At 50.3% G+C, this 20,455-nt stretch overlaps 2 protein-coding genes and 1 long non-coding RNA gene across 3 annotated transcripts in view; 2 read left to right on the top strand and 1 right to left on the bottom strand.

Annotated features, from left to right (window-relative positions):
- The first annotated feature begins 1,996 nt into the window (after positions 1-1,996).
- LOC129355799 (uncharacterized) lies at positions 1,997-4,008 on the top strand. The gene is made up of 3 exons (XR_008605323.1): positions 1,997-2,020; positions 3,761-3,871; positions 3,934-4,008. It is a non-coding gene; the product is annotated as an uncharacterized LOC129355799 (long non-coding RNA).
- A 508-nt stretch (positions 4,009-4,516) lies between these two features.
- Positions 4,517-10,482, top strand: LOC129355802 (WD repeat-containing protein 88-like). The gene is given in 11 exon segments (XM_055025405.1): positions 4,517-4,579; positions 4,650-4,788; positions 4,865-4,912; positions 4,915-4,993; positions 5,218-5,315; positions 5,318-5,401; positions 9,384-9,428; positions 9,431-9,465; positions 9,549-9,617; positions 10,108-10,206; positions 10,327-10,482. Coding segments are annotated over 11 exon segments (915 nt in total).
- Positions 10,483-11,219: 737 nt separating this feature from the next.
- LOC129355805 (GATOR complex protein WDR59-like) overlaps positions 11,220-20,455 on the bottom strand; it is a 17,456-nt gene continuing 8,220 nt past the window's right edge. Inside the window, 9 exon segments of the mRNA XM_055025408.1 lie at positions 11,220-11,492; positions 11,557-11,699; positions 12,186-12,299; positions 12,542-12,624; positions 12,702-12,729; positions 12,731-12,832; positions 12,909-13,021; positions 13,132-13,213; positions 13,423-13,556. Of these exon segments, the coding sequence (XP_054881383.1) occupies positions 11,257-11,492; positions 11,557-11,699; positions 12,186-12,299; positions 12,542-12,624; positions 12,702-12,729; positions 12,731-12,832; positions 12,909-13,021; positions 13,132-13,213; positions 13,423-13,556 (1,035 nt within the window). The 3' untranslated portion in view covers positions 11,220-11,256.

The following is a 20,455-nucleotide window of genomic DNA, read 5'->3' as shown; positions in this document are numbered from 1 at the left end:
GCCGGTGCATTTACCCAGATTATTCTATGGCCATACCTAACAAATACATTAAAGCTATAAATCAGCTGAACTTTAGTTTCAGCTGGAAAAATCGAGTCCACTAGTTAAAGAAAGCAAATATGGTTCAAGACTTTAAAGATGGTGGTTTACAAGCCATAGACTTTAAATGTTTAAACGCTGTCTTAAAGGTAAATTGGTTAAAATCTTTTAATGAATGGAATCAGTGTCTGGTTTTGTTTCCCCAAGGTTTGTTTAAAAAAATAGGATGCATGGATTTTGTTCTTAGATGTGACTTTGATGTCAACAGACTTCCTGTTAAGTTAAGGTTTAAACTTCTGAACATGAACAGCTTTACTCCTCAGCAAACCCCCAACTGAACAATAGACAGAAATAAATCTCTATTTGGATCACTGGATGGAAAAAGGTATTTGGTCCATAAGACATTTTCTTAATGACAGTGGAGATTGGTTGTCTTATGATGAATTTTGCTTATTGTATAACTTGGTTTGCTCACACACTCAGTTTCATATGGTATTAAACTCCATCCCCTCTGCAGTCAGATATAAACATTAATCAGCTGACCTTCAGTTTCCAGCTCTTCAGCTGTTTGGATTTAATGACAAAAGTCATTCTAACAAACGGATGCGTCAGCATCTAACTAATATTATATTTCCTGTCCGACCAAATAAAAACTCCATTTTAAATTTATCTTCTGATTTTGAGGTTAATAAGTGGAGAACTGATTACCTTAAATATCCTCTGAGCCCTAAAGCTGAAGAAGTTCATTTTAAAATTCTCAACAACATTTTTCCATCCAGGAAACTTTTAAGACAAAGATTTAACTTCGACATGAACATTTGTACCTTTGTAACACTGACATTGAAACAACAGATCATCTTTTTTCTATTGTGTGCAAACTGCATCATTTTGGAGAACCTTTCAGGACTGGATCTCAACTAACTTTCCCTCCATCATCCCTTAAAAACAGAGGATGTAATATTTGGACCCACAAAGACAAAACCCGGCCTGGTTCTGAACAATCTGCTGATCCTCGCCAATTCTTCATCACTCTGTAAATAGAAAACCAAACTGTTCAGCCTTTAAAACCTTCTGATGGAAAAACGCTTCAGAACCTTAAAACTGATGGAAAACAAGCAGGGAATGAAACTTTTGGACGCTCATAACGACCTGACTTTATTTGACAACTAAAATAAATTCTTTTTTCTCTTTTCGCTGTTTTGTTTTTGTTCAGTAATCTCTGATGTCTGAATGATTTGATTTATTTCACTTCTTTATTTTGTTATTATCTTTTAGTTATATGTTGCCTGAAGCCTGATTGTATATATTTGTATAATTGTTAAGTAATTAATAAAAAAAAGTCTTCGCTCTTCATGTTTGTCCGCATGCGCGAAATGTCTATATGTAAACAATGCCATGCAGCAGGCCTGATGACGTCAGAGCCTGACCGCACGTCACTGTGACGCACATGTGGAACATTTTAAGAATGTATTTTATATGTAACGTTTTTATCCCACGTGTTCAGCTTTTTGAACAGTTTGTCCTTGAACGCACCGTCTCAAACACGTTGCTATGGCAACGGCGAACCAGCGGCTTCGTCAGCTGAGCGTTTTTTTGTTTCGCTTTATTTGAAATAAGTTGGCAGAAGATGGAGCCTGAGGAGCTGCAGGAGCCTCCTGCAGGAGGAGGAGGAGGAGGAGGAGGAGGAGGAAGAGGAGGAGGAAGAGGGAGGAGGAGGAGGAGGAGGAGGAGGAGGAGGAGAGGAGGAAGAGGAGGAGGAGGAGGAGGAGGAGGAGGAGGAGGAGGAAGAGGAAGAGGAAGAGGAGGAGGAGGAGGAGGAGGAGGAGGAAGAGGAAGAGGAGGAGGAGGAGGAGGAGGAGGAGGAGGAAGAGGAGGAGGAGGAGGAGGAGAGGAGGAGGAAGAGGAAGAGGAGGAGGAAGAGGAAGAGGAAGAAAGACCGGAGGAGGAGGAGGAGGGAGCAGACTGGAGCGCAGAGCCTCAGGTGAGTCCTACCTGTACCAGTTAGCTTTAGCTTTAGCTACTGTTGAAATTGAATTTAAAGTAGCACAATAGCACACAGGCTAATCTTTACTTTAAGATAAATTTAGATAAAGATCCAAACTAAAACAACTGAATCTGACTCTGAACTTATATTAATTCTTAGGGAGGATTTGACAGAAACAGCCTAGAATCTCTTTACACAGAGAGTCTGTCTGCCAGGCAGTGAACAGATTCCTGAGCATGGTTCAAAAGTTCACTAGGATCTTAACACTTTTTATAAATAATTTTATCTTTATTAGAATATATTTCTTTAAGCATGTTTTGAATTAGTTACTTATTAGATCCAAAGTTATAGTCATTATTTAGCATTACATTTTGTGCAAGCTTGGTTAAAAATACAAACTATTTTCTTGTGGAATCATTTGAGTCAGAAAACTAAAACATTTAGCTCAGGGAGAGTTGCAGGAGACGCCTGGTACGGCAGAGACCCAGTTGGACGATCCATATATCAGGAGGTAATAAAATCAATGGGAAGGCCCACAAAGGAAAACACACACCTCCTAATGCATATATTTAAATGAGGAGAATACACATTATTATAAAATGGTTTTGTTTTACAGCAGGAGTTCAAATCTCTTTGTGCTGAGTGAGAGTTTCCCAGAAGATGCATCTTTTGTTTGTTTCTGTTTCTGTTTCTGTCCTTTTTACTCAGTTCATTGTTTCTGTTTTGTCATGTCTTGGACTTTTGATGATGATCTAGGTGAGATGCTTATTGTAACATTCTTCTTGCATTGATTTTCTCTGGATAAAACTCTGGATATCTAAAGTCTGACGTCGTATGATTGCTCTTTCTCCCTGCACATTTATACAGACACAAGAACCTAGGACAAGAGGAATGAATTAACGAGCTAAATCAAGTTATTCCTCTTTTACTTCTTAACACTACATTCAGCGTCGCTTTTTCTGGTCTGTGAACAAAAGTCTGTCCATTAAGGTGACGTCATCTCTGAACAAAATATTCACTTTGAAAGAGCAAAAGAAATGATTTAACTCCTGGTTCAAGAAAGATTTCACCTTTTATTTGTGTAACAGAAAATGTGTTTCATACTGGAGGAAAAAATCAGTGCGTTCCCCGGCAGGGCCGGCCCAAGGCATACGCAAACTAATCAGCCGTTTAGGGCCACCGTGGGGCCCCTCAGTGGAGCTGATTGATTTTAGTAATAATTTCTGTCATTATAATATCAAAAACACAAAATTTCACCATGAATTGATTTGTTTTTACAATAAAGTCTGTAGAAATCATTATTTCCACATACAGTTTATATCAGGTGTGTGAATAATGTAATGATGGGACTGCTGCTTGCAGCCGCTCCACAAGTTAGCAGAACCAGGGACTCAAACCACATTTGGCTTAGAGCCCCATGGAGGCTTGGACCGGCCCTCTGCTCTGCCCACCCCACTCTGCCCCGCCCCGCTTTGCCCCACCCCACTCTGCCCCGCCCGCTTTGCCCCGCCCCACTCTGCCCCACCCCACTTTGCCCCACCCCGCTTTGCCCCGCCCCACTCTGCCCCACCCCACTTTGCCCCACCCCGCTTTGCCCCGCCCCACTCTGCCCCGCCCCGCTTTGCCCCGCCTCCCCAGGAAGCAACAGAAGAAGCTGATCAGCTGATCATGCTGCAGCCAGAAAAATCAGCTGGTCTGCTGCAGCTCTCCCAGTCTGAAACTGGTTCTGTGCTGCAGGTTCCAGTGAAGGTGCTGCATGCTCACGGTGATGACGTCACCACAGCCCGGTTCTGTTGCGGCGACCGCAACATCCTGAGCTGCTCATTGGACGGCAGCGCCATCCTCTGGGTAAACTGCCGCTCTGCACTGGTCTTGCTGTGTGGCTCTGCACTGACCTCCGACCTCTGCAGGACGCGGAGAGCGGCCGGCCTCTGAGGCTGTTTGCTGGAGTTCACAGCAGAGCCATCACTGAGTGTGCTCTGATCCACCAGCAACAGGTTGGGCTCACACCACCTACAGCTGGAGTCTGATAATTTACACTGATCCAGGTCAACAGACTGACCTTAAGGTGTGTGTGTGTCTCTGTGTGTCTCTGTGTGTCTCTGTGTGTCTCTCTGTGTGTCTCTGTGTGTCTCTGTGTGTGTCTCTGTGTGTGTCTCTGTGTGTGTCTCTGTGTGTGTGTCTCTGTGTGTCTCTCTGTGTGTCTCTGTGTCTGTGTGTCTCTGTGTGTCTCTGTGTGTGTGTCTCTGTGTGTCTCTGTGTGTGTGTGTCTCTGTGTGTCTCTGTGTGTGTGTGTGTGTCTCTGTGTGGTGTGTGTGTGTGTGTCTCTGTGTGTGTGTCTCTGTGTGTGTGTGTGTCTCTGTGTGTGTGTGTGTCTCTGTGTGTCTCTGTGTGTCTCTGTGTGTGTGTGTCTCTGTGTGTGTGTGTGTCTCTGTGTGTGTGTGTGTCTCTGTGTGTGTGTCTCTGTGTGTGTGTCTCTGTGTGTGTGTCAGGATGGTGACGGTGTCCTGGGACAGGAAGATGGTGGCCTGGGACCTGGAGACAGGACGTGTCCTGGTACCTGCTGTCCTCCTCCCGCCCCTGCGGGGAGGACGGCCTGCTGACCGTCTCCGCTCTGTCTGTCCAGTGGGAGACGCAGTTGGACGGCCTGCTGACGTCCTGCAGCTGCTCGTCTGACGGCCGGCTGCTGGCCTGCGCCGCCGAGCCTCAGGAAATTGTCTTCATCTGCAGCACCTCCGGTGGCCAGATGTTGCATCGCATCAACAGTAGGACGGCGTCTCGGCGCACCGGACTCCGCCCGTCCCTGTGAGACGTTCACGTGCCGCTCTTGTCCCCCCGCAGACCACCACCGCTCCACCATCACACGGGTCCGCTTCGACCCTGTGGACCAGCGGTGGCGTCGGTGTCCGCAGACCGGACCGTCAAGCTGTGGGACGCTCAGGCTAAGAGGACGACCATGTCCATCAGCAGGTTGGCGCGGCGCAGCTCTCTGTGCTCCAGGGGGCGCTGTTGTCCGTTCTCTCCATCAGAACCTCTCAGGTCCTGTTCAGTAGAAAGTTCTATCATTGACTCATCCTGAACAAGCATGTGGTGAGAGTGGAGAGGAACAACAGGGACAACCTCGCAGAATGACAACGGTTTCCATGGCGATAGAAAGTACCCCAGGTCTCATCATCTGTTGCTCTCTCCCTCAGTAACCATAGCAACGTGATTTCCAGCTGCTGCTTCAACGGCAACGGGCACTTCCTGTGCACGGCATCATGGGATAGGACGCTGAAGCTCTGGGACCTGCAGGGGGAGAATTCCGGTCTCAAGGTGGCGCCGTGCTGGAGCGCGGCCATGAGGGCAGCGTGAGCTGCTGCGTGCTGTCGGCTGACGGTGAGGCGTTCAGGGACGGTGAGGCGTTCGGGGACAGTGAGGCGTTCGGGGACGGCGAGGCTTTCAGTGAGGCGTTCAGGGACAGTGAGGCGTTCGGGGACGGCGAGGCTTTCAGTCAGGCGTTCAGGGACGGTGAGGCGTTCAGGGACGGTGAGGCGTTCGGGGACAGTGAGGCGTTCAGGGACAGTGAGGCGTTCAGGGACGGCGAGGCTTTCAGTGAGGCGTTCAGGGACAGTGAGGCGTTCAGGGACAGTGAGGCGTTCAGGGACGGTGAGGCGTTCAGGGACGGTGAGGCGTTCAGAGACAGTGAGGCGTTCAGTGAGGCGTTCAGGGACAGTGAGGCGTTCAGGGACGGTGAGGCGTTCGGGGACGGTGAGGCGTTCAGGGACGGTGAGGCGTTCGGGGACGGTGAGGCGTTCAGTGAGGCGTTCAGGGACAGTGAGCGTTCAGGGACGGTGAGGCGTTCGGGGACGGTGAGGCGTTCAGGGACGGTGAGGCGTTCGGGGACGGTGAGGCGTTCAGTGAGGCGTTCAGGGACAGTGAGGCGTTCAGGGACGGTGAGGCGTTCAGTGAGGCGTTCAGGGACAGTGAGGCGTTCGGGGACAGTGAGGCGTTCAGGGACGGTGAGGCGTTCAGGGACAGTGAGGCGTTCAGGGACGGTGAGGCGTTCAGTGAGGCGTTCAGGGACAGTGAGGCGTTCGGGGACAGTGAGGCGTTCAGGGACGGTGAGGCGTTCAGAGACAGTGAGGCGTTCGGGGACGGCGAGGCTTTCAGTGAGGCGTTCAGGGACAGTGAGGCGTTCGGGGACAGTGAGGCGTTCGGGACAGTGAGGCGTTCGGGACAGTGAGGCTTTCGGGGACAGTGAGGCGTTCGGGGACGGTGAGGCGTTCGGGGACGGTGAGGCGTTCAGGGACAGTGAGGCGTTCAGGGACAGTGAGGCGTTCGGGGACGGCGAGGCTTTCAGTGAGGCGTTCAGGGACAGTGAGGCGTTCAGGGACAGTGAGGCGTTCGGGGACAGTGAGGCGTTCGGGACAGTGAGGCGTTCGGGGACAGTGAGGCGTTCGGGGACAGTGAGGCGTTCAGGGACGGCGAGGCTTTCAGTGAGGCGTTCAGGGACAGTGAGGCGTTCAGGGACAGTGAGGCGTTCAGGGACGGTGAGGCGTTCAGGGACAGTGAGGCGTTCAGGGACGGCGAGGCTTTCAGTGAGGCGTTCAGGGACAGTGAGGCGTTCAGGGACAGTGAGGCGTTCAGGGACAGTGAGGCGTTCGGGGACAGTGAGGCGTTCGGGGACAGTGAGGCGTTTGGGGACGGTGAGGCGTTCAGGGACGGTGAGGCTTTCAGTGAGGCGTTCAGGGACAGTGAGGCGTTCAGAGACGGCGAGGCTTTCAGTGAGGCGTTCAGGGACAGTGAGGCGTTCAGGGACGGTGAGGCGTTCAGTGAGGCGTTCAGGGACGGTGAGGCGTTCGGGGACAGTGAGGCGTTCAGAGACGGCGAGGCTTTCAGTGAGGCGTTCAGGGACAGTGAGGCGTTCAGGGACAGTGAGGCGTTCAGGGACGGCGAGGCTTTCAGTGAGGCGTTCAGGGACAGTGAGGCGTTCAGGGACAGTGAGGCGTTCGGGGACAGTCAGGCGTTCAGGGACGGTGAGGCGTTCAGTGAGGCGTTCAGGGACAGTGAGGCGTTCAGGGACAGTGAGGCGTTCGGGGACAGTGAGGCGTTCGGACAGAGAGGCATTCAGGGACAGTGAGGCGTTCAGGACAGTGAGGCGTTCAGGGACAGTGAGGCGTTCGGGGACAGTGAGGCGTTCAGGGACAGTGAGGCGTTCGGGGACAGTGAGGCGTTCAGGGACAGTGAGGCGTTCAGGGACAGTGAGGCGTTCGGGGACAGTGAGGCGTTCAGGGACGGCGAGGCTTTCAGTGAGGCGTTCAGGGACAGTGAGGCGTTCAGGGACGGTGAGGCGTTCGGGGACAGTGAGGCGTTCAGGGACAGTGAGGCGTTCGGGGACAGTGAGGCGTTCGGGGACAGTGAGGCGTTCGGGGACAGTGAGGCGTTCAGGGACGGTGAGGCGTTCGGGGACAGTGAGGCGTTCGGGGACAGTGAGGCGTTCAGGGACGGTGAGGCGTTCGGGGACAGTGAGGCGTTCGGGGACAGTGAGGCGTTCAGGGACAGTGAGGCGTTCAGGGACGGTGAGGCGTTCGGGGACAGTGAGGCGTTCAGGGACGGCGAGGCTTTCAGTGAGGCGTTCAGGGACAGTGAGCGTTCAGGGACGGTGAGGCGTTCAGTGAGGCGTTCAGGGACAGTGAGGCGTTCAGGGACAGTGAGGCGTTCAGGGACGGCGAGGCTTTCAGTGAGGCGTTCAGGACAGTGAGGCGTTCAGGGACAGTGAGGCGTTCGGGGACAGTCAGGCGTTCAGGGACGGTGAGGCGTTCAGTGAGGCGTTCAGGGACAGTGAGGCGTTCAGGGACAGTGAGGCGTTCGGGGACAGTGAGGCGTTCGGGGACAGAGAGGCATTCAGGGACAGTGAGGCGTTCAGGGACAGTGAGGCGTTCAGGGACAGTGAGGCGTTCGGGGACAGTGAGGCGTTCAGGGACAGTGAGGCGTTCGGGGACAGTGAGGCGTTCAGGGACAGTGAGGCGTTCAGGGACAGTGAGGCGTTCGGGGACAGTGAGGCGTTCAGGGACGGCGAGGCTTTCAGTGAGGCGTTCAGGGACAGTGAGGCGTTCAGGGACGGTGAGGCGTTCGGGGACAGTGAGGCGTTCAGGGACAGTGAGGCGTTCGGGACAGTGAGGCGTTCGGGACAGTGAGGCGTTCGGGGACAGTGAGGCGTTCAGGGACGGTGAGGCGTTCGGGACAGTGAGGCGTTCGGGACAGTGAGGCGTTCAGGGACGGTGAGGCGTTCGGGGACAGTGAGGCGTTCGGGGACAGTGAGGCGTTCAGGGACAGTGAGGCGTTCAGGGACGGTGAGGCGTTCGGGGACAGTGAGGCGTTCAGGGACGGCGAGGCTTTCAGTGAGGCGTTCAGGGACAGTGAGGCGTTCAGGGACGGTGAGGCGTTCAGTGAGGCGTTCAGGGACAGTGAGGCGTTCGGGGACAGTGAGGCGTTCGGGGACGGTGAGGCGTTCAGTGAGGCGTTCAGGGACAGTGAGGCGTTCAGGGACAGTGAGGCGTTCGGGGACAGTGAGGCGTTCAGTGAGGCGTTCAGGGACGGTGAGGCGTTCAGGGACGGTGAGGCGTTCAGTGAGGCGTTCAGGGACAGTGAGGCGTTCGGGGACAGTGAGGCGTTCGGGACAGTGAGGCGTTCAGTGAGGCGTTCAGGGACGGTGAGGCGTTCGGGGACAGTGAGGCGTTCAGGGACGGCGAGGCGTTCAGGGACAGTGAGGCGTTCGGGGACAGTGAGGCGTTCAGGGACGGCGAGGCTTTCAGTGAGGCGTTCAGGGACAGTGAGGCGTTCGGGGACAGTGAGGCGTTCAGGGACGGCGAGGCTTTCAGTGAGGCGTTCAGGGACAGTGAGGCGTTCAGGGACGGTGAGGCGTTCAGTGAGGCGTTCAGGGACAGTGAGGCGTTCGGGGACAGTGAGGCGTTCAGTGAGGCGTTCAGGGACGGTGAGGCGTTCAGTGAGGCGTTCAGGGACAGTGAGGCGTTCAGGGACGGTGAGGCGTTCAGTGAGGCGTTCAGGGACAGTGAGGCGTTCGGGGACAGTGAGGCGTTCAGTGAGGCGTTCAGGGACGGTGAGGCGTTCGGGGACAGTGAGGCGTTCAGGGACAGTGATGCTTTTAGTGAGGCGTTCAGGGACAGTGAGGTTCAGACTAAATCCTGCATCCAGAGGAATCTGCAGCTCCTTCTGAAACAGTTTTTGTGCCTCCAACATGATTTTCAGAAACACTGAGTTGCACGGGAACGTCCCACTAAAACCATTCGGTTGATGACGGACCAGCCCGGTTCTGCTAACCTGGTTCTGGTCCTTCCTGTCTCCCTCGTGTCCTCAGGTGACATGTTGGTGTCCGGCTCCTACGACCGGACCGTGGCGCTGTGGATCCGTCCTCGCTCCGCCGGACTCTGGTTCTGAGGGTGAGGAGAACCCTCCGCTTGTTTCCCGAGGAGACGAAGATCAGCTGATTTCTGTTAATCAGCTGATGTGTGTTTACTTCCAGGGCCACTCTGATTGGGTGACGGACGTGTCTCTCAGCGCTGACAGGAAGCTGCTTGTGTCTTCTTCCAAGGTTGACTTCCTGTTTCTTAAAGACAAACTGGACTTTTAGGAAGTATTCACATTTCCTCAGCCTGCAGTATTTTGTTTTAACCAGCAGGAGGCAGAGCAGAGCTGAGAAGTGAACATGGTTTTTAACAATCTGAAAAGTGTGGCATGTCTTTGAGTTTGCGCTCAGGGCGCCCCTTCTTCTGAAAGGGTGTAAATACTTTAGTGCAGGGTGTCAAACTCCAGTCCCGGGGGCCACTGGAGGCCCTTCAACCTTTAGAGGAGCCTTTAGATGAGACTGCTGACCTATGACCTCATTATTCTGCATCACCTGAGAATAATGAGGTCATAGGCTGTGGAGATCTGATCCACACTGGAGGAGGTGATGAAGCCGTTTCATTCCAGTGTTTTGTACATGCGGCTCATCTAAAACCTGCAGGACTGGAGTTTGACAGCTGTGCTTCAGGCCGTCCTCCGGCTTGGCTGCGCGTTAACCTTTGACCTTTGACGTGCAGGACGGCAGCGTCCGGCTGTGGGACGTGCAGAACGTGGAGCAGATCCCCGAGGTGATGCAGATCAAAAGCGGAGAGGGAACCGGGGTCCAGATCCTGAAGGTGTGGACGTTTTCTGGCGACCCGGTTCTGGCGACCCGGTTCTGGCGACCCGGTTCTGGCGACCATGTTGATGAACATGCTCTTCTCTGGTTGCCATGACGACGCTCTCGCTCTCTGCAGTGTGAAGAGTGTGGAAGGCCGTTCCCGGTGTCCAGACTGCTGACCTCTGACCTGCTGACGAGTTGCGTCTTCTGCCGCCTCAAAGCTCCGCCCACGTCCCGCCTCCAGCCGCCGCTGTCTCCCTGCCCGTCCTCTGATTGGTGGAGAGCGCAGTGACGCCTGATGAGCTCAGGAACAGGAGCAGAGTGAGCATCCCCCGTTTGCTGCGTACGAGATCTTCGGATGGAACCGCTCCTCTGATCACAGATTCTGTGTCATGACCCAGTGAACACTTTCTCTCTGATATTTGACCTTTGACCTGCTGTTCTTTTCAGGTTTAAATTTGAATTTTTTTCCTAAATTGCATCATTTTTGGTTAGTTTTTTAATCTGAGGTCTGGAAGTGAAAAAACAAAATAAACAAAATCCTTCAATAAGGTAAATATGCATTCATTGTCAGGATTGGGGGCGGGGCTCCCTCTGGACCGGTCCGTGTGATTGGTCTGCAGGAAACACTCTGCTGCCCGACCAATCAGATGGCAGCATCTCATGATTGGAAACAGGAAACGATGATGCTCTGGGTCAGAGTTTCCTTCATTGCAGCGGCTTCCGCTTTGTTCAGTGAGATTGTCAGTCTGCAGATTATGTCAGTCTGCATTATGTCAGTCTGCAGATTATGTCAGTCTGCAGATTATGTCAGTCTGCAGATTATGTCAGTCTGCAGACTGGCTGTGGTTGAACTTTGTCTATTTTCTCTCTGATTTGGGCCAATAAATCTACCATCACCAGGAAACATTGAACATTCTAATCTGACTGTCTTCCTTAGTTTCTTTTTATGGAACTGATCAGTGAAATATTTGGAATAAAGATCTGAAAGCAGCAGCGACATGAACAGGAAGTAGAGACGACAGCGGCTGAGATATTTGTGGGTTTTATTGAGCAGGCGGCGGCATCAGAAGGTGCTCTGCAGCAGGCAGCGGCAGCCGCAGCCGGCCGGACACTCGTCCTGGCGCCGGAACCAGTCCATCATGTGTCCGGTATGGCCGCCGTGGCCGCAGCTCAGGCAGAAGTTGGAGGAGCCGCGCACGGCGACGTGGCACACGGCGCACTGGAAGGTCAGCCGCTTGCACACGGCGCACTGCGTCCCGCGCGCCTGGCTGCGGCAGTGGCAGCAGTACAGCCCGAACTCTGCAGGGAAACGGACCCGTCAGAACCAGAACCCGACCCGGCCGGACCGCTGAAGGAAACGTACCGATGCCTTTGTGAGGTTCTGGCGGGCCGGCCGTGAACTTGAGGACGTCGGCCCGCTTGTCGCCCAGACCCCAGCGGTACAGGATTTCACCGTAGCTCTTCTTGAAGTCGTCGAACTGCAGCGTGTTGGCCGGGTCCAGCAGCCTGGCAGGAACAGGAAGTGACATCACCGCAACAACAGCTCTGGCTGGAACAGCTGTGACCGCGAGGGGCGTTGGCGTGCAACTACGTCTTGAGGCTGAACACTGACGGAGATCACATCGTCAGTGTTCAGCCTCGGCTGTTGTTTCTGCCGCCATTTTGTCCGTTACGTCTGACTTTTAACCCTCAAATAACCGACATCACACGGGTCGCAAATTATTCTGGGCAGAATAATCTTTGACCTCTGACACCTGTAGAACCAACATTTCTATCACCTTAGCACTGCAATCTGGGTGTATTTATATATGTATCCCTCAAATAGCCAAATTCACTCTGATTATGACGTAATCTGTAACATGGAAGTACGTTTTCAAGACGTACTTGCTCACCATCGCCTCCTGTGGTCACAGAAAATGATGCAACACCTGATCTGCTAAGCGGTCCAAAGGAAGACTGAAGCCTTGATTCAGAGCCGAGGAGCAAACCCACCTCTTGTTCATGTCGTGCAGCTCCCGCTCTCGCTCCCGAGGGTCTGTGTAGCTCTGGCTGCCATAGCGATAGTCATCAGGAGAAGACTCCCCCCAGGGGGCGGGATGCTCGGGTCTCTGACTGAAACAGACAAAAAGGGTTGGAGCGGCCTGTAGGGGGAGCTGTGGAGGTTGGGGTGGCCTGTAGGGGGAGCTATGGAGGTTGGGGTGGCCGGTGGGGGGAGCTGTGGAGGTTGGGGTGGCCTGTAGGGGGAGCTGTGGAGGTTGGGGTGGCCTGTAGGGGGAGCTGTGGAGGTTGGGGTGGCCTGTAGGGGAGCTGTGGAGGTTGGGGTGGCCTGTAGGGGGAGCTGTGGAGGCTCACCTGTGGTCCAGGTGGCTGTGATGGAGTCGGAGGTGCTGGAACAGGAGCCGGATGTCACGGAGCTGGAGGTGTAGCTGGGCTGAACACAGAGAAGGAACATCACTGAATCTGCTCCAGGCTCAGCAGCAGGGGCGCTCCAACCACACGCTGACTTACATATCGGGAGTGGAGGCGGGAGCCGGGGTCCGTACAGAGAGTAGCAGTCAGGGGGCGGAGCCTGAGCCCTGAACACGCTGCAGAGCATGGCCAGAGTCTGGACGTCGCTCATCTGACTGTAGTGATCCAAACTGATGGGTTATAATAGAAACAGCTCAGCGTTTACATTCCTCCACACCAACATATGATCACCTTCTGCAAACTCACAGCGTCTCCAGCAGGTGGCGCCCAAACGGGTGTCTGGCCCAGGGCGTCTCTGTGTCCGGGTCAGAATCAGGACTCAGGTCCTGACTGGTGGCGGCGGACGCCAGAGCCCAAACCTGCACAGCACAGGCAGGGAGGGGGAAGGTTGTGGACCACCAGGACACTGGAGACGTTCAGGCCGTGTGAAAACTTCTGAGAACCTGGGAGGAGATGGATTCACGCTCACCTTGGCCAGGTCTCTGCGTCCCACTGCAAGTGCTGCTGCTGCGTTCTTCTGACAGGTTTCCTGAATGTCGTTCATGTTCAGACTGAGGAAGACAAACAGATGTTCAGGTTGGACGGCGCGATGACGCCTTCGTCTTTCATCCAGACCGTCGCTCAGCAGATGCAACCGCATGCCCCCATCCTGCAGGGGTTCTGTGAGGCGGACGCTTGGCTTTGTATCGAGAGGATGGAGACAGCTGGTTCGGGTCTGGGGACAGTGTCTCTGGGGACATGTGAGGACGAAGGGACTCACATGTAGCTCTCTCCCAGAGCCTTGTGCACAGGCAGCAGGCAGGAGATCTCCTGGATGATGACCTTCCCGGCCAGCTTGGTGGGCCGGCTGCTGTACTCCGCTCCTTCCCGCTTCGTCTTGAAGCGCCGCGATTTCTGACGGAGACACGGACAGACAGGAGGACGGGGACGGCCGGCCGAGGAGAAAACAGCAGCTGATTAAACAGCTTCAGGATCACAGCAGAGGCTGTTCACACCGAGTGTCCGGACCACCGGAACCACCGCAGGATCTCTGGATCCAGTAAGTGGACCTCAGCTGCACGGATGGTCTAGCAGAACCGCGTAGTCTGGACCCGATTCACCAGCAGGTGCAGGCTGCTGGTTCTGCCGATCTCAGTGTGAACATCTCGTCAGCTTTAGGAGCCAAATTACTTCATAGCAGGTGAGACGCAACTCACCTGGACAGGTCAAAGGTTAGTAAGGACAGCAGACAGGAGGCACTGAGTTAGCTTAGCTTATGTGTTCAAAACGGACCAAGAACACCCAGTCCAGAACCCCGGGTCGGTTCTGCTCAGCTCAGAGGGAAAAGAGCTTATGTTTGGGCCAGAAATGAAATGTTTTTGGCTCCTTTATTTGAAAGCTGGTGATGAGAGGCAAAGATCAACAGGGCGGGAATCGAACCTGCGACAGCCTTATGTGGGCTGTGCTTAACCCCAACCCAGAAATGAATTTCTACCAGACAAAATTAAATATCTGGGTTTATTTGAGTCCATCAGAACTGAGCTTTGATCAGAACCGGACCACACAGTCACCGGTCAGAGAGAGACTTGCCAGTGGAAATCGCCTTTTGGTCCAGTTTGATGGTTTCTTCTTGTTTCAACTGGAAACAGTCCAACAGCTACTGGTTCCCAGTCAAGAACCAGAAGCTCTGCCTCTTCCTGACCGTCCAGACTGGAGGACAGAACCAGGTCCAGTCAGAACCAGAATCCTGGATCTGCCAGCAGCAGCTGTGGGCGGAGCTTGCTGACCGGTCCCACTCTGCACTTTGGTGGACCGGTTCCGGAGGAACACCGGCGCCACCTTCAGGAATGGCAGGGGAAGCGTTACGCTCCGAGGAAATAGGTCAGAACCATAAACCAGTAGAATAAATCCAGGTAAGCCCAAAAGCAGCAGAGCCCAAACCGTCCGGCACCAACATCCAGTTGTTCTCCCAGCAGCCGCTGAGATCCGCCTCACAACACCAAGACACAGAAACTGGATATGAAACCATGTTGATCATTTCTATACAAATATCCATCAGTTTCGATCAGAAATGATAGAAAACCTGATGCAGGGAGCAGGTTACTGGTTTCAGTAGGTTACTGGTTTCAGTAGGTTACTGGTTTCAGTAGGTTACTGGTTTCAGCAGGTTACTGGTTTCAATAGGTTACTGGTTTCAATAGGTTACTGGTTTCAGTAGGTTACTGGTTTCAGCAGGTTACTGGTTTCAATAGGTTACTGGTTTCAGTAGGTTACTGGTTTCAATAGGTTACTGGTTTCAGTAGGTTACTGGTTTCAGTAGGTTACTGGTTTCAGTAGGTTACTGGTTTCAATAGGTTACTGGTTTCAGTAGGTTACTGGTTTCAGCAGGTTACTGGTTTCAGTAGGTTACTGGTTTCAATAGGTTACTGGTTTCAGTAGGTTACTGGTTTCAGCAGGTTACTGGTTTCAATAGGTTACTGGTTTCAGTAGGTTACTGGTTTCAGTAGGCTACTGGTTTCAATAGGTTACTGGTTTCAGTAGGTTACTGGTTTCAGCAGGTTACTGGTTTCAATAGGTTACTGGTTTCAGTAGGCTACTGGTTTCAACAGGTTACTGGTTTCAGTAGGTTACTGGTTTCAATAGGTTACTGGTTTCAGTAGGTTACTGGTTTCAGTAGGTTACTGGTTTCAACAGGTTACTGGTTTCAGCAGGTTACTGGTTTCAGTAGGTTACTGGTTTCAGTAGGTTACTGGTTTCAACAGGTTACTGGTTTCAACAGGTTACTGGTTTCAGTAGGTTACTGGTTTCAGTAGGTTACTGGTTTCAGTAGGTTACTGGTTTCAGTAGGTTACTGGTTTCAGTAGGTTACTGGTTTCAACAGGTTACTGGTTTCAACAGGTTACTGGTTTCAGTAGGTTACTGGTTTCAGTAGGTTACTGGTTTCAACAGGTTACTGGTTTCAGTAGGTTACTGGTTTCAACAGGTTACTGGTTTCAGTAGGTTACTGGTTTCAGTAGGTTACTGGTTTCAACAGGTTACTGGTTTCAGCAGGTTACTGGTTTCAATAGGTTACTGGTTTCAATAGGTTACTGGTTTCAGTAGGTTACTGGTTTCAATAGGTTACTGGTTTCAACAGGTTACTGGTTTCAGTAGGTTACTGGTTTCAACAGGTTACTGGTTTCAATAGGTTACTGGTTTCAGTAGGTTACTGGTTCAATAGGTTACTGGTTTCAACAGGTTACTGGTTTCAGTAGGTTACTGGTTTGAGCAGGTTACTGGTTTCAGTAGGTTACTGGTTTGAGCAGGTTACTGGTTTCAGCAGGTTACTGGTTTCAATAGGTTACTGGTTTCAATAGGTTACTGGTTTCAGTAGGTTACTGGTTTCAATAGGTTACTGGTTTCAACAGGTTACTGGTTTCAGCAGGTTACTGGTTTCAATAGGTTACTGGTTTCAATAGGTTACTGGTTTCAATAGGTTACTGGTTTCAGTAGGTTACTGGTTTCAATAGGTTATTGGTTTCAATAGGTTACTGGTTTCAGCAGGTTACTGGTTTCAGTAGGTTACTGGTTTCAATAGGTTACTGGTTTCAGTAGGTTACTGGTTTCAGTAGGTTACTGGTTTCAACAGGTTACTGGTTTCAGTAGGTTACTGGTTCAATGGGTTACTGGTTTCAGCAGGTTACTGGTTTCAATAGGTTACTGGTTTCAGTAGGTTACTGGTTTCAATAAGTTACTGGTTTCAATAAGTTACTGGTTTCAATAAGTTACTGGTTTCAATAGGTTACTGGTTTCAGCAGGTTACTTGTTTCAGTACGTTACTGGTTTCAGCAGGTTACTGGTTTCAGTAGCTTACTGGTTTCAACAGGTTACTGGTTTCAGTAGGTTACTGGTTTCAGCAGGTTACTAGTTTCAGCAGTTTACTGGTTTCAGTAGGTTACTGTTTTCAGTAGGTTACTGGTTTCAGGAGGTTACTGGTTTCAGCAGGTTACTGGTTTCAGTAGCTTACTGGTTTCAGTAGGTTACTGGTTTCAGTAGCTTACTGGTTTCAGCAGGTTACTGGTTTCAATAGGTTACTGGTTTCAATAGGTTACTGGTTTCAGTAGGTTACTGGTTTCAATAAGTTACTGGTTTCAATAGGTTACTGGTTTCAACAGGTTACTGGTTTCAGTAGGTTACTGGTTTCAGCAGGTTACTGGTTTCATTAGTTTACTGGTTTCAACAGGTTACTGGTTTCAGTAGGTTACTGGTTTCAGCAGGTTACTGGTTTCAGCAGTTTACTGGTTTCAGGAGGTTACTGGTTTCAGGAGGTTACTGGTTTCAGCAGGTTACTGGTTTCAGTAGCTTACTGGTTTCAGCAGGTTACTGGTTTCAGCAGGTTACTGGTTTCAGGAGGTTACTGGTTTCAGTAGGTTACTGGTTTCAGCAGGTTACTGGTTTCAGTAGGTTACTGGTTTCAACAGGTTACTGGTTTCAGGAGGTTACTGGTTTCAGCAGGTTACTGGTTTCAGTAGGTTACTGGTTTCAGCAGGTTACTGGTTTCAGCAGGTTACTGGTTTCAGGAGGTTACTGGTTTCAGTAGGTTACTGGTTTCAGCAGGTTACTGGTTTCAGCAGTTTACTGGTTTCAGTAGGTTACTGGTTTCAGGTTACTGGTTTCAGCAGGTTACTGGTTTCAGTAGCTTACTGGTTTCAGCAGGTTACTGGTTTCAGCAGGTTACTGGTTTCAGTAGGTTACTGGTTTCAGCAGGTTACTGGTTTCAATAGGTTACTGGTTTCAGCAGGTTACTGGTTTCAGCAGGTTACTGGTTTCAATAGGTTACTGGTTTCAGCAGGTTACTGGTTTCAGCAGGTTACTGGTTTCAGTAGGTTACTGGTTTCAGGAGGTTACTGGTTTCAGCAGGTTACTGGTTTCAGCAGGTTACTGGTTTCAGTAGGTTACTGGTTTCAATAGGTTACTGGTTTCAGCAGGTTACTGGTTTCAATAGGTTACTGGTTTCAGCAGGTTACTGGTTTCAGTAGCTTACTGTTTTCAACAGGTTACTGGTTTCAGTAGGTTACTGGTTTCAATAGGTTACTGGTTTCAGCAGGTTACTGGTTTCAGTAGGTTACTGGTTTCAATAGGTTACTGGTTTCAGCAGGTTACTGGTTTCAGTAGGTTACTGGTTTCAACAGGTTACTGGTTTCAATAGGTTACTGGTTTCAGCAGGTTACTGGTTTCAATAGGTTACTGGTTTCAGTAGGTTACTGGTTTCAGCAGGTTACTGGTTTCAATAGGTTACTGGTTTCAGTAGGTTACTGGTTTCAATAGGTTACTGGTTTCAGCTGGTTACTGGTTTCAATAGGTTACTGGTTTCAGCTGGTTACTGGTTTCAATAAGTTACTGGTTTCAACAGGTTACTGGTTTCAGTAGGTTACTGGTTTCAATAGGTTACTGGTTTCAATAGGTTACTGGTTTCAGCAGGTTACTTGTTTCAATAGGTTACTGGTTTCAGCAGGTTACTGGTTTCAGTAGGTTACTGGTTTCAATAAGTTACTGGTTTCAACAGGTTACTGGTTTCAGTAGGTTACTGGTTTCAATAGGTTACTGGTTTCAATAGGTTACTGGTTTCAGTAGGTTACTGGTTTCAATAGGTTACTGGTTTCAGCAGGTTACTGGTTTCAATAGGTTACTGGTTTCAACAGGTTACTGGTTTCAACAGGTTACTGGTTTCAGTAGGTTACTGGTTTGAGCAGGTTACTGGTTTCAGTAGGTTACTGGTTTGAGCAGGTTACTGGTTTGAGCAGGTTACTGGTTTGAGCAGGTTACTGGTTTCAGTAGGTTACTGGTTTGAGCAGGTTACTGGTTTCAGCAGGTTACTGGTTTCAGTAGGTTACTGGTTTGAGCAGGTTACTGGTTTGAGCAGGTTACTGGTTTCAGTAGGTTACTGGTTTGAGCAGGTTACTGGTTTCAACAGGTTACTGGTTTGAGCAGGTTACTGGTTTCAGTAGGTTACTGGTTTCAATAAGTTACTGGTTTCAATAGGTTACTGGTTTCAGCAGGTTACTGGTTTCAGCAGGTTACTGGTTTCAGTAGGTTACTGGTTTCAATAGGTTACTGGTTTCAGCAGGTTACTGATTTCAGTAGGTTACTGGTTTCAGCAGGTTACTGGTTTCAACAGGTTACTGGTTTCAGTAGGTTACTGGTTTCAATAAGTTACTGGTTTCAGCAGGTTACTGGTTTCAGCAGGTTACTGGTTTCAATAAGTTACTGGTTTCAACAGGTTACTGGTTTCAGTAGGTTACTGGTTTCAGCAGGTTACTGGTTTCAATAAGTTACTGGTTTCAATAGGTTACTGGTTTCAGCAGGTTACTGGTTTCAATAGGTTACTGGTTTCAGCAGGTTACTGGTTTCAGTAGGTTACTGGTTTCAATAAGTTACTGGTTTCAACAGGTTACTGGTTTCAGTAGGTTACTGGTTTCAATAGGTTACTGGTTTCAGGAGGTTACTGGTTTCAATAGGTTACTGGTTTCAGCAGGTTACTGGTTTCAGTAGGTTACTGGTTTCAACAGGTTACTGGTTTCAGTAGGTTACTGGTTTGAGCAGGTTACTGGTTTCAGCAGGTTACTGGTTTCAGTAGGTTACTGGTTTGAGCAGGTTACTGGTTTGAGCAGGTTACTGGTTTCAGTAGGTTACTGGTTTCAACAGGTTACTGGTTTCAGGAGGTTACTGGTTTCAATAGGTTACTGGTTTCAGCAGGTTACTGGTTTCAGTAGGTTACTGGTTTGAGCAGGTTACTGGTTTGAGCAGGTTACTGGTTTCAGTAGGTTACTGGTTTCAATAGGTTACTGGTTTCAGGAGGTTACTGGTTTCAATAGGTTACTGGTTTCAGCAGGTTACTGGTTTCAGCAGGTTACTGGTTTCAGTAGGTTACTGGTTTCAATAAGTTACTGGTTTCAATAGGTTACCGGTTTCAGCAGGTTACTGGTTTCAGCAGGTTACTGGTTTCAGTAGGTTACTGGTTTCAATAGGTTACTGGTTTCAGCAGGTTACTGGTTTCAATAGGTTACTGGTTTCAGCAGGTTACTGGTTTCAGTAGGTTACTGGTTTCAGTAGGTTACTGGTTTCAGCAGGTTACTGGTTTCAACAGGTTACTGGTTTCAGTAGTTTACTGGTTTCAGCAGGTTACTGGTTTCAGTAGGTTACTGGTTTCAGCAGGGTACTGGTTTCAGTAGCTTACTGGTTTCAACAGGTTACTGGTTTCAGTAGGTCACTGGTTTCAGCAGGTTACTGGTTTCAACAGGTTACTGGTTTCAGCAGGTTACTGGTTTCAGCAGGTTACTGGTTTCAGTAGCTTACTGGTTTTAGTAAGTTACTGGTTTCAGTAGGTTACAGTTTTTCAGTAGGTTACTGGTTTCAGCAGGTTACTGGTTTCAGTAGCTTACTGGTTTCAGTAAGTTACTGGTTTCAGTAGGTTACTGTTTTCAGTAGGTTACTGGTTTCAACGGTTACTGGTTTCAGCAGGTTACTGGTTTCAGTAGGTTACTGTTTTCGGCAGGTTACTGGTTTCAACAGGTTACTGGTTTCAGCAGGTTACTGGTTTCAGCAGGTTACTGGTTTCAGGAGGTTACTGGTTTCAGTAGGTTACTGGTTTCAGGAGGTTACTGGTTTCAGTAGGTTACTGGTTTCTCAGTCAAAAGCTGGTTGGAAACCTGAGGTCAGCAGGTGTCAGTCAGTTCTGGTGGATCTGAACTTTGACCTCAGTATGAGAAACTGCAGACTGATAGGAGGAACCAAAGAGCTCTGTTAAAGGCAAATCTTCTGAATCCGGGATTTAA

This window comes from Poeciliopsis prolifica, unplaced genomic scaffold (genome assembly GCF_027474105.1).
Source record: "Poeciliopsis prolifica strain line A6 unplaced genomic scaffold, Auburn_PproV2 SCAFFOLD146, whole genome shotgun sequence".
Classification (NCBI taxonomy): domain Eukaryota; kingdom Metazoa; phylum Chordata; class Actinopteri; order Cyprinodontiformes; family Poeciliidae; genus Poeciliopsis; species Poeciliopsis prolifica.
This window is presented reverse-complemented; position numbering and strand designations above follow the sequence as displayed.